The sequence below is a fragment of the Triplophysa dalaica genome, chromosome 23 (genome assembly GCF_015846415.1).
Source record: "Triplophysa dalaica isolate WHDGS20190420 chromosome 23, ASM1584641v1, whole genome shotgun sequence".
Classification (NCBI taxonomy): Eukaryota; Metazoa; Chordata; class Actinopteri; order Cypriniformes; family Nemacheilidae; genus Triplophysa; species Triplophysa dalaica.
Window position 1 is genome coordinate 6,512,773 of NC_079564.1, and position 12,456 is coordinate 6,525,228.

Below are 12,456 nucleotides of genomic sequence, written 5' to 3' on the forward strand. Positions count from 1 at the left end.
GGGATCTAATGATAACATTGCTCACATTGTGCGTACCGCTTGAGTTGTTAAATGGAGGTTTGTCGAGGTGGTGAAGGGAGAATCTAGTGGTTAGAGGTGAAGTCTTTGAGTCAAGTAGAGCCGATTGGTCACTGTGTCAATATTTACCTTGCACACCTTGAGCAGATGTTCAGAGTGACTTTGGCTTGTGGCTCTGAAGAGTACGAGCTTCGGCCCTGGCTGAACTTACTGCCAGACGGCACCAGGCCAGTGACCCCCTCCATGCGTAGGTCATCCAGATCCTCTAAAAGAGACAGAGAGAGGAACACAAAAGAAGATATGTTGAGAATGGTCTCAGCGGTTTGTGTCCATACAATGGAAGTGAAGGGGGTCCAATGTTGTTTGGATACCGACGTTCCTTCAAATATCTTCTTTTGTGTTCCGCTGAGGAAAGAAAGAAAGCTCACAAGTTTAAGGTCCGGCACTCATGCTGTGAGGTCTGTTCTATGTTATGTGATGAACAGTTCTATAGCAGAGTTAGAGGCTGGAAAAAACACATCCCACATCCTCATCCAACCCTCTCCGCTCTCTCACAGAGGCAGTAATTGCAGCGGTACCGTGTGATTACTGACATTATAAGCACAGAAAAAAGAAAAGCGAATATACATGGAGAGAGATAAAGAGCACTGAGATGGGCAACTCGATACTCTCGGAGGTCACTGGTGACTCCCTCACAGCATATGCTCACAGCATGGTCGCCTGCGCCCAGCTAACAGGTGCGGAGAGCAGAGCGCTGGATCACAGCGAAGTGATTCACTTTACACTACATCTGTTCCTCTACAAAAACCGCTCTTCAGCACGCAACAGGGCCGCTGGGTTAAAGCTGGGTCACTGCCCAGAGTTTCTAACTCAATTATATGAGTAAAAGCTGACTGAGGTTTTAATGGATATATGGAGACCACGTTGTGTTTGGTTGCGTCTACTTAAATCAATGGACTTTGATATTGGTGACCCTGCCTGTGAAAACCTAGCTAAAGTCATTTACTGTTGCGCTTTACTGTTATCTACATACATTTTTTTATGAAAATATAATCTTGATATCTGGCCTGAGAGGGGCCATGTCACAGATTGAAATCATAACAAAATGAATGGTTGAAATCAAACATTGATGCTCATAATCTCATAATCAGATTTTGAGACTTTAGCCTGCTTTTCACAGACAGGACCACATTTTATTTTCTTCTTTGATTTCATATGTTTGAATTCATACGTTCATATGTATGTATTAAAGATTTTATGCACTGCCCCCCCACCCAGATTACCAGTAGTCAAAAAAAAATGCGTTAAAGAAAAGCACTTACCACACTTCAATGAAATATCTAGATTTTAATAATAACAATAAACAGATCTTCAGCCAGAAAATCGAACATGTTCTAGTCTAACTGCCAGTCTTTTTGGCTTGTATTCAAGCTAACCTTTTAAGTTCATCATATTAAAGCTGCAATTTGTAACGTTTGGCTCTATATCATTTCATTTCTGCTGAAAAATAAAAATCTCAGATTACTTAACATACTTACAGTACCAGCGACTCAAAATATAAATCTTATAAATCTTTTTAAAAAAGTAAACATGCATGTCTACGTTAGTTGTTGTAGCAGTTTGAGCGAGTTCCTTTTAATATTTAGACAATAAATTATATTCCAATTTGTATCTAAATTTGTGTTTTGTAACCCACCAGCATGTTTTTATACTGTCAATTTTTTATTATTATTAATTAATATAAATTTAAAATCAACTGATGCTGTGACTCTGAGTATGACTCATCCAAATCCATTTCAAACCCACAACTCTCTGTTTCATAATGTCCATTTGACAGCTGTAAACAAAAGCATTTTTCTCACAGGGTGTTTCATTTTCCTGTCAAACATCATGATCCAGCAAGAATGTCCAAAACGAAGAGTAGCGGGTGTAAAGTGATCTCTGTTCCGTGAGGTCCCTGTCTTACACCTGTGCCTGTGGCCAGAGATGTTACATTAAACCAGCTGTACAGTTTTTGTTGATATGGCATGACAACTCGAGCGTGGAGGGAGAAAACAGAAAAACAACACCATGTAAAACAAGGAAGTGGAACTAATGGCATGGGATTAGTCTTGGGCTATTCATCTGTAAGAATCTACAATCTACTCACTTTACAAAAGCATCTGTCAGTCGCCTTGTCTTTTTTGTTTAAGCTGCTAGTGTGGGAAGGGTCCTGATGGGAAATAATTTATCATCTGCAATTACAAGCCTATAAAACCGGTCATGAAGTCCACTAGTTGACTAATTGTCCCACAACCTGTCAGATTAAAAATAGTCCGGCTTGTCCAACCGTGTCAGAGAGCAGACGATATGAGATTTCTCTCATGCGGCTGGAACGGAACGTGAGTTTATGTGCGTGTGTGCGTGAAAAGGGAGGTCCACTTGGCAGAGGAATGCAGACACTGCCTTGTTCGTGAAACACCAACGAGCGTGGTGATATTACATGCCTCATTCATCATCACAGGTCTGATCCAGCTGAGAGACGGAGAGAGAAATCGCCAGAGGCCACCTAATACGTATACACACAGTATTGTACATGAGAACACAGCTGTCGTCCGTGGGAAAATCTCTGTTTTCTAACAGGGCTGCAGGGTGTGTGGTTCAGCTGTGATTCAGTGCTGAGGGGTAAAGTCACTGCCAGACAGCGTGGCAATATGGCAACGTTTAATGTTAAGACATGTATCGCCTCCAATGCTGATAGGAGTTGGACTCCATGAAGTTGGCTCAGACCGTATGGCCAATTTACGCATTTATGTCAGGGGAACATCTTTCAAAAAGTACTGGAGCCACCACAGGCTTTGAGGCATGTATTCATATGTTTGAGGTGAATATTTGTCGTTCAATATGGATTTTTCAATAGCAAAAGCTTTCTTAAAGGGATAGTTCACCCAAAAGAAGTATTCGGTCATCAGTTATACACCTTCATGTTGTTCAAAACATGTATTTGACTCTTTCTTCTGTGGAACACAAAAGAAGATATTTTGAAAAATGTCTCAGCGGTTTTCTGGCCATATTGAGGAAGTCAGTAGGGGCCAATATGGTTTGTTTACCAACATTCTTCAAAATAATGTTCTTTTGAAAAAATAATTTGTTCAGACATGAGGGTGAGTAATAACGTAATGTTTTCATTGTTGGGTGACCTTTCCCTGCAATCTATAATAGTGTCTGCCTCTCTATCGCCATCTCTGTTTAAAACATTATATGCAGGTTACTTCAGGTGTCTTCTCGTAGGACAAATAACATCGAACTGACATTGTCTTTCAGATTTTCTGGCTTTAAATTCTAATTATTGTAAAAGAGAAATTGGAAGACATGCTTTCCAGGCTAAAATTATACCTTTTTCCATGTATTCTACATTTATTTCATCCAAATCAAAGCAAAAATCGAAGCTTTTCCCAACGGTGACACAAAAAACACAAAAGTAAATACGAATTTCAAAACAGACTGCAGTTAATAGTCCATTGTGTAATTTTTTGGAGGATCTTCAGAGGACAAACTATTCTACAGAGCATGTAGCATGTGTAAAAATGTGACGACATCTTAGTCCTGTGCCAGTCACCTCAGTGGAGGGGGCAGGGTTTGGAATGACACATGAGTTGCAGTTCGCAACCTCACCACTAGATGTCTCTACATGTCATACACTTGTCCTTTAACATTTTCTTAAACCCATTTGAGTTTCACATGACGTCTTCCCATTGAACCGAAACTCTCTCTTCCAGTTACATATTCCACCCTTGAATTGATATCAACAAAAAACACCGTCCCACTTTGACGGGAAACACTGAAAAATCATTGGCTGATATTATCGTTGCACGTTCCCTGAGCCATTTTCCATAAGGGGGTCAACCTACAAGTTACTTTCTGTGCCTGTAAAATCGCATCCTAATTAATTGGCCTTCCAACGGACGCCTTTCTGTAAGTGTTTTCCCACAGTGGTTTGGCAAATTTTTCTTTTATGTGGGCTTTAAGCCGCTTGTTCCACAAATGCGCTAAGCTCGGGCCAGAAGTGGACTTTCAGACTTGGAGCGGTCCTTCATCGACCTGACAGGAATCTGAACTCATGCCACAGTAACGCGAGAGACTGTAGAGTGAGCTTTTCTTCTATTCCATTAGGAAAGAACAGGCGTAAAAGGAAACAAAGGTGTCTGTAGGCTCTTTAAACGCTACACTGCCGTTCCTTTAGAAATCTAAAGGAACGACAGATGCAGCAAGCTACAAAATGAGACGTAACATGAAGGCATTATGTCACCAGTGATTTGCTCTGTGAATTTAAAGTCTGTCTATGAGATTTGACAGAGAGGGTGGCGAGGCTTGGACAGTGATCTTGTTAACATTGGGTTCAATTCAGTCTAATGCATTCTAAATCCTTTAACCAGTTGTGCAATGTGAACAAATCGGTGACTTAACACCCCATTGAAATAAATGTTACTACAATACACTAAAACTCAATAGAAAAAGAGAAAACATCAGCCACCAGACAAGAAATGTACAGCTAGTTATTTTGTGGTCATTAGATTGGTTTGTTGACCATGAACCATGTTTTAACACCCTCCTGACAATCTTTAAATGTCATTACCAGCTGGTATCTGGTTTTGTAATGGTGTAAGAATGAAGATTGATTATCTAGGTAATGAACCAGCTACCATGTTCCAAAACACAGCTATCACCTTTCAGCAGGGTTGTTTATTCTAATCTCACAGTTCAGGGAGCACTTGATAACGCTGAAAAGAGAGCCCCATCTAGACAAAACAAGCTCCTGAACACAGTGTATGTGTCAGTCTATGTGTCTACATGTGAGCGTGTTTGTAGCAGCCATGCGTTACTGTAGTGCCACTGCCGCCTTCAGTGAAATAAATCATCTGCTGGAGATGCGGATCTCCTGGTGTTAGGTGGAAAGTATTATCCAAACAAAGTCTGGAGTGATGACAAGGAATTTCTGCCTGTAATTATTCACACAAACCGAAGCGTCAGGACAGAGTCTACATGCCCGGTTTATAGACTAAGGTTAATGCATCGACAGTCACTTGGAAAGAAAATCTAATGGTGCTTATTTATATCAGGTACTTTAATGGGGATAACTCATATTGTACACATTATTTGGGGAAATGTACTTTGTCTCTAAGGTATTTCTGTGTCTCCCATAAGTTTCTTTGTATTTTTGGTCCCTTTTTATCATTTCTTCTTGCAAAAATGTAAAATTGTCCCTGAAATGCCTTCGACTGACATACTAGGCTGCAATTTTTACAAGTTTTCACTTCTTAAAAACCCCCAAATGAAACCATCACAAAAATTGGATTCTACGGACTCAATGGTCATAGATGGTTTCAGCAGCAACTCAATAACTTATACATTATAAACAATGTTGGGTAGTTTTAATTTAATTTAAAACAATTCATATACAATAAACTCTTAACACAAATTAATATAAGGCCTTATATAAAATTAATTGTTATATTATAAACTAACACAAACCGGAAGTTTACTACGGGCCAGGCATGTGCCTTTGGTTTTGTGAATTTTAGTGGTCTCTCTGGGTTCTTACTGGTAATATGCCGGACTATTCCTGTGATGTTTTCTGACAGATAAAGCCAGAACAAATAAAGCATCTTCTAGCGTTTTGCAATCACTATAGAGCTGATCATTATGGTATGTAATGAAAATCGTTTGAATTTCTATGTAGCCTATGTTGTTTTCTTCAGCAGGGTAGACAAGGTATGGGGTAATTCTAATAAAATACAAATAAAACAATATATAAATAAAGTATAAAATTGAATGATACACAACTCTCACCAGAAGCTAACATATTCTTGCGATCTTTCCCCGAAACATTTGATATAGATGCAAAAGCATAATCGCGCAGCCTGTCACACAGCGTACGATCATAGACGCAGACTCTCGGGCCAGACACTCGCATTTACTTCAAAGTTCCCCTCGGGTTTATGTTCCATCTCAAGCTCGTAATTTTCCGAAGAGGATAATTGACACATTTCACTCTTATTATCGGCCGAGACACAGACGTTCCGACGCGAGCGTCTCTGCACACTTTCCGCATTTGCGTTTCATTAAAACTAAAACACTACGTTCCAGCGGTTGACTCCTCACATACGCCGCTTTGAAGTGAAAGCAAGTTTTGTTTTGCTTTGTGATAAAAACAACATTTGAACTGCGTTTATAATTACAGCTCCAGTCGTTGTGTAAAAATACACTCGCCCTCCCGCGCGGCGGTAATTCACGTCTGTCGTGGCTGGCGATGATGAATGATCCCTCCGCGTATATATGCATTTGAACGAAAGACGGGATTAAGTAGAGTTAACCGTGACCCCGAACAACTTTACGAGGTGCTGATGAGTCAAAGACGATCTGTTATCCTTTCAAAGGTCTTTAGGTAGCTCACCATCTTCAATGGATGTGTTTAAAAACGTTGCTACAGAATCTGACGAGCGCATGTTGCCCACGTACAACGCTGCCACCTGCTGGTCGCTTTATTCTCATCAATCTCTGCAAGAATACGTTCTTTGTTATTACATTCAAGAAAAATAAACTGAATCGTGATCGCAAAGATCCTGACAATCAGATTTCGCATTTCCTTGCCTATTGCACGGTTCATAATCTCTGCAAAAATGCCTGAACTGATAGCACGGGTGATGTTCCTGTTATCACAGCAGGGCATGCTGTGATAAACAACAACTCTCCAAGACTGACATGTTTTATTGTCTGAAGAGTAACTTTATCACAAGGTTAGGCTACATGCATGACGTATATTCGTTCTTTAACATTTCTGCCCAGGAGATATAAATCGCTGAGATTGATACTGCTTTGTGATATGTTTGTTCTTGGGTTGTTGGTTTTCATTTTATGCCTTTATTCTTACAGATACATCATATGTTCAAGGGTTTTGCTTAACCGCTAAGGGTCTGAGTGTTACATTACACCCTCAAAAGATCTTTTCAGCTGTCTTTCAACTTGAATAAATGGCTCACTGTGGCCTACAGAATCAATCTTTGAGCTGCGGCTTGGCACAACCTCACACTTGGGTAATCCATCTGCAAGTGTGCGGTAAAAGGCATTAAATAAGCAATCCTTTGACTTTTTATGCTCTTATCAGTGTATCAAAGATACCACAGTTTTGCCAGGACTTCATGGACTGAGAGATCACTGTCATTTACAACACCAGCATGTCCCCAAAAACAGTGTGTAGGATATTGGGTCCAGGGATGCATCTCTATGTTGTTTGTTAACTGTGTCGCCAAGGCAACTGTTGTGTCTCCGCATCCCGTCTGGGAAAAGCGGAGCCTGATGGTGGCTGCCAAGACAGGCAGTCATGACATCACAAATAAAAAGTGCCCTGATCCGATCAGACCACATCAATAAAATATAAAAGTCAGCGTCATCTGAGGGTCTTAAATGAAACAGATCACAGCGATAACTTGAAACTTGATGGGACTGCGCCCTTGGTGGAAAATGATACCATTTGCCATGATCGGGTTTGATACACATGATGTTTAAAGTCACTTACCTTTTAAATTATTTTTGATGCAAAAAAGAAAAAATTAAACACCCCAGACTCAATATGCAGGTCTTACACTTCAAAAAATCGTACACAAAATATTAGTGAGAAGAGAACCACGATGGTGTAAAATAGGGAAATATAAAAAAATTATTATGGTATATTAAAGGTATACTTCACCCGAAGTCATCATTTACTTGACCTTAGATTGTAACAAACCTGTTCAAATGTCTTTGTTTAACTGAACACACAGGAAAAAAATTTGGAATCTCATCAACTATTCACTGCCGTAGTAGGGAAAATACTATGGGAGTCAAAGGGGGAGTCAGACGCTTCCAGATATCTTCCTGTGTGTTCTGCAGAACAAAATTTATACAGGTTTGGAACAATCTGAGGGTTAGTAAATTACAACATAATTTCATTTTTGGGTGAGGTATCCCTTGAACTTTTCAAAGTTACAGAAATGAGTAAGAGCGATTCAATGCCTCTTCATGCATTGGCGTCAATGGTCACATTGAAATGCTTTTATTGCCGGCCAATACCAACAAATCACATGGGAGAGATTTACAGCGACCTCGTCATCTGAGACTCTTCGAGAGGAGCTCAGATTGGATGTCTCAGATTTGCCATATGGGTGGCATTCAGCTCAAGAGATCTTCTTTTCCCACAACACCCCTCCAGAGCTGAGAGCTGATCCTCACATGTGTGCACCACCCTCCAGACAATTACAACTCAAGATCTATTGAAGCCAAGGGCACCATTTATCAACTCCTTTTCCTACAGATGTGCACTTCTTCGTTAATCTTTTTGTCATGTATGACAAGAACTTTGCCTGTGACCTGACTCTTTCTACGCTTTTGACACTGCCGCAAAATCTGAAACGCTACAGAAAAAAATGTAGTCTCACGTTATGGCAATAACCATGTGACAATAATGTTTTTTTATTAGTGTCCCCTGATATCAGTTATTGTTATGGACTACCTGCAAATGAAGCAACCAGCATCCCAATGACTTTAATGAATATTAAATGTGTCTTTTGTGTTTTTTATCTGGTTGTAAGGTCACAGAAATAAAGATTAAGTGCTGCACTGGAATGAAAAAGGAAAAGGAAACTGTTTCTCAAACAATGTTATTTTTACAACTAACCAAAAGTCAACACATTTCTTTCAAAAACCGGTATTGCTTCTAAAACATGTAAGTGTTTTAAACGGTGGTTTACTGTGTAGTGACTGAGATGATAAGAATGACCCCATATACACAAAAGTGAGTCTTTCCACTAAGACTATTTTCTCTCTTGATTTGTTTTCCTTGTATTTTTCTTAGACTTATTCACAATACTCAAATAAAGGGAGACATTTTATTGACTACATTTTTATGACTATTTTTTTATCTAATGATCAAAATGTCATATTTTTGGAACAATTTATGAATAAACTGTGATTGGTCTATTCACCAAAGCACTGGGTGTATCTTGCTTCAAAGGGGTCATAAGGTGGAAATACGTGTTTTTCTGTGTCTTTGGTGTGTTATAAGTTGCCCACGCATGTATTAGACAAGTGAAATTGCAAAAATTTAAGTGTCGGAACGAAAGATGCATCCTTTCTAAAAGCGAATGAGAAACCAGACCTAACTGAAATGCCTCGTGTAACCACACCCCCACGCATGTACGTCACTTTGTGGTCTGATTTGACTAAGATCGCACAAATCCTGTAAATCTCATGGATGCCTGGTGTTCCGAATATGGTAAGAGGGTTACATTTCCTTGGAGTATTCAACCAATCACTACGCACTAGTGACCTCATATCAAAACATTTAGACCAGTCAATTGACCCCTTTAACAATTCAATCTGTGCAAACAGAGGAGAAAAACTTTGTTTTCCCTCTAGTGGTAGAGAGCTGGCATTGCAGCCAAATTCTTAGTTGCAAAGACTGAGGGAGCAAAGAAAATGAATGACTAATGACTGAAATATACTATTTACTATAATATAAATTAACTGAATACACAGAGAACAGATCAGTATATACTGTACTCTATATAGGCATTTCTTAATTTCTCAAGACCTAAGTTCTATTCCATGTGAAGTTTTATTTTATTTTGTTAATTTAGATTGTGTGTGTGTACATATACTGAAATATATGACAGGAAATGTACAAAAATACAACCCTAAAAAGCAGATGCTCCAGAAGCTCCCTGGAGATGCAGTTCATTGAAACTAAACACTTTTTTTCCAGAGGAGCAAGACAATTAGAGCAACCCACCGCTTGTTTCCCTCAAGTGCCCAGTCAATATGTTCAGTAAACAGTCTGAGAGCAGGCCAGCTGTAGCAGCACCTCTGCTGAATACATGATACACTGAGAACAAAGAGTGGGCTGAGGACATTAGACACATGCAGTTTCTTTATTAACATAATTATACTCTCTTGAATTGAGATCACTTCACTCATTCTGCATGTGAGGAAAGGTTTATGCACGGGTACATCGCATTTTGTTTGTGACTTATGGGGTGATGAATAGATCAACCTTATCCAACGGTTAACAAGTGAAAGAGGAAAAGAGATGAACTGGGAAAAGAATTAGATTTTTATGCAAGTATGATAGAAATGCTAGGACCAAGTTTTTCGTTGAAAGGGTAGAACCCAAATCAAAGGCCTATCTGTTGTTCTGCACCACCACCACTAGAGGTCAGTATCAACATGTAAAAACTTCAGCTCTCACTATTTCTGTAGAAATAAGACAAGATATTTGCAAGATAAATTTAAGATTTTATAGAGTTATGAACAATCTCCTAAAGAGCTACATTTATTCGATTAAAGCTAAATGACTAAAGCATTCTAATTTTTGCTTTTATTTAAAAAGGGATTAATTTAACACAAAGACTGTTGGTGTGACCTTTAGAGCTTTTTGTTATGATGCTTTAATGAGACTCTTGTCTGTTTCAAACCAGTAGGGAGCACATGATTATAAGCAATAAGAAAAGATATACTGTCTCGCTGTCCATCATCTCTAAGTCTCTCCCCCATCTCTCAAGTGTCTGTCTTTGTCTGACAGAATGCTCAATATAAGTGTTCAGCCTTCCCCACCACCAGACAGGAGGATCTCTGACGGTCAGTAAATGATCTCTCTCTCTCTCTCTCTTCTCTCTCTTCTCTCTCCCTCACTCTCTAATCAGGTAGTCTAATTAGTAGTTCATTTCGGCTGAGCGGCTTCATAAAAAACACACAAGAAGTTCTTGAATAAGACATGTACAAAGGTTTCCTAAAGCTCTATAACATGGTCTTTTGGTCAAAGATGCATGAAGGATAGGAAGGGCAAACTGAATTCAGTTAATCTGAATTTACATTTCATCTATATGCATTCAGCAGATGTGTTTGCAAATTTAAAGGAACAGTTCACCCAAGAATGAAAATTCTGTCTTTATTTACTTACTCATAACTTGAAGTGGAGTAAATGATGACAACATTTTTTCGGTGAACTGTCCCTTTAAGGGATACACTTAAAGTAATAGTTCAAATCTATTATGAAAATTCTGTCATCGTTAACTTACTCTGTTGTCATTTTAAACCTGCGTGATTTTATTTCTTCTGCAAAACACAATAGACGATATTTTGAGAAATGTTGGCAACCAAAAACTTTTATAATGATGATACTCTTGTGAGATGAACAGTCGCGGCAGACATTGAAAGCTATGCATCTATGTGACATACTTGTGAAAAGACAAGAGGGTGTGTAAATGACAGAATTTACCTTATTTCTTTAAGGTACACATTTTGTTCAATGTGTGTTTTCTGGGAAACATATAAAGCAAGAAAATAGCTGTATAGTTTTCACTGTCTGCCGCGACTGTTCATCTCACAAGAGTATCATCATTATAAAAGTACAGTATGACTCTTTTTTATGTTTAAAACTTTTTCAACGAGGACCAAATTACTAAGGCACATTTAATGAGATATCACTATGTAAGAAATGAAAACATTATGACTAAAGTATTCCCCTCTCAATGCCCCAGCACTGCTTGCCCGTTCTACCATTGGTCACAGGGAAAAGAAGATCTCATTATCTCCCAGCATCCTCTGCAGGACAAAACCCTCAGTGCAGCAGTTCAGCTCACTGGGTCTCTGCTGAAAGACACTTAGGGCACACGCTGGCCCACAAAGAGAACAAAGACTAAATCATCTCCTCACAAACATCATTCATTTCTTTTTTAAGTGTCAGGGAGAAGGCTAACTCTTTACCCTCAGATATAGGTAAAAAAGAACAAGCAAAAAACCTTGAAAAGTTTATTTAAATGAATCAAAAAGTACTGTAAAAGTAAAGACAAGTCAATATTAAAAGTTTGGAAGTAATAGTGTCTCATAGATAGATTTGCCACAGTTCCCTGATTTGGGTGGGAGGTGCTAGTTTACGTCTTACAACCATGCGGGGACCAGTCTGCTTATACCACAGAGCTAAACTGCTACAAAGCTCTGGTACCTGTAGGGTGGTCTGGCACCAACACAGAAAGAGAGATTACGATGTCACGCTCGTGTAATCACTAATGCAGCGAAGATAAATCATCAAGATTCATGAGGATCTAAATGTAACAATCTATTGAGACTATAAAACAAACCATGACCCTGTTTGTCTAGCAGGATTTTAAGTAAGGATCGAGATGATTTGGTTTGCTTCTGTTAGTTGCAAATCTGTCAAAATTGTCTGATCATATTGTAAGTTTGAACGTAATGTTGCATCACTATGATAACCGAATAGATCTGCTGTGTCTGGCAGGTGAAAAATGGTAAAAGATTTATAAAGGTCAAAACATCTTTTAATGCACTACAAAGTCTTTTTCACATCATTTATGAACGTTTTACTCATTTGACATATGCACACTATGTTAAATTTGAAACAAACAA

The 12,456-nt window shown here is 38.9% G+C and overlaps 1 protein-coding gene across 3 annotated transcripts in view; it reads right to left on the bottom strand.

Annotated features, from left to right (window-relative positions):
- Nucleotides 1–12,456, bottom strand: part of c23h8orf34 (chromosome 23 C8orf34 homolog) — a 56,608-nt gene that overhangs the window by 25,194 nt on the left and 18,958 nt on the right. For 2 of the 3 annotated variants that reach the window (XR_008905414.1, XM_056737666.1), the window contains exon 8: nucleotides 148–283. Coding sequence is in view for 2 of the 3 variants with exons in the window: in XM_056737666.1 (XP_056593644.1) it covers nucleotides 148–283 (136 nt within the window). In the remaining variant the exon portion in view is untranslated. The remainder of the gene's footprint in view (nucleotides 1–147; nucleotides 284–12,456) is intronic. The other variant, XM_056737667.1, reaches the window with a different exon arrangement.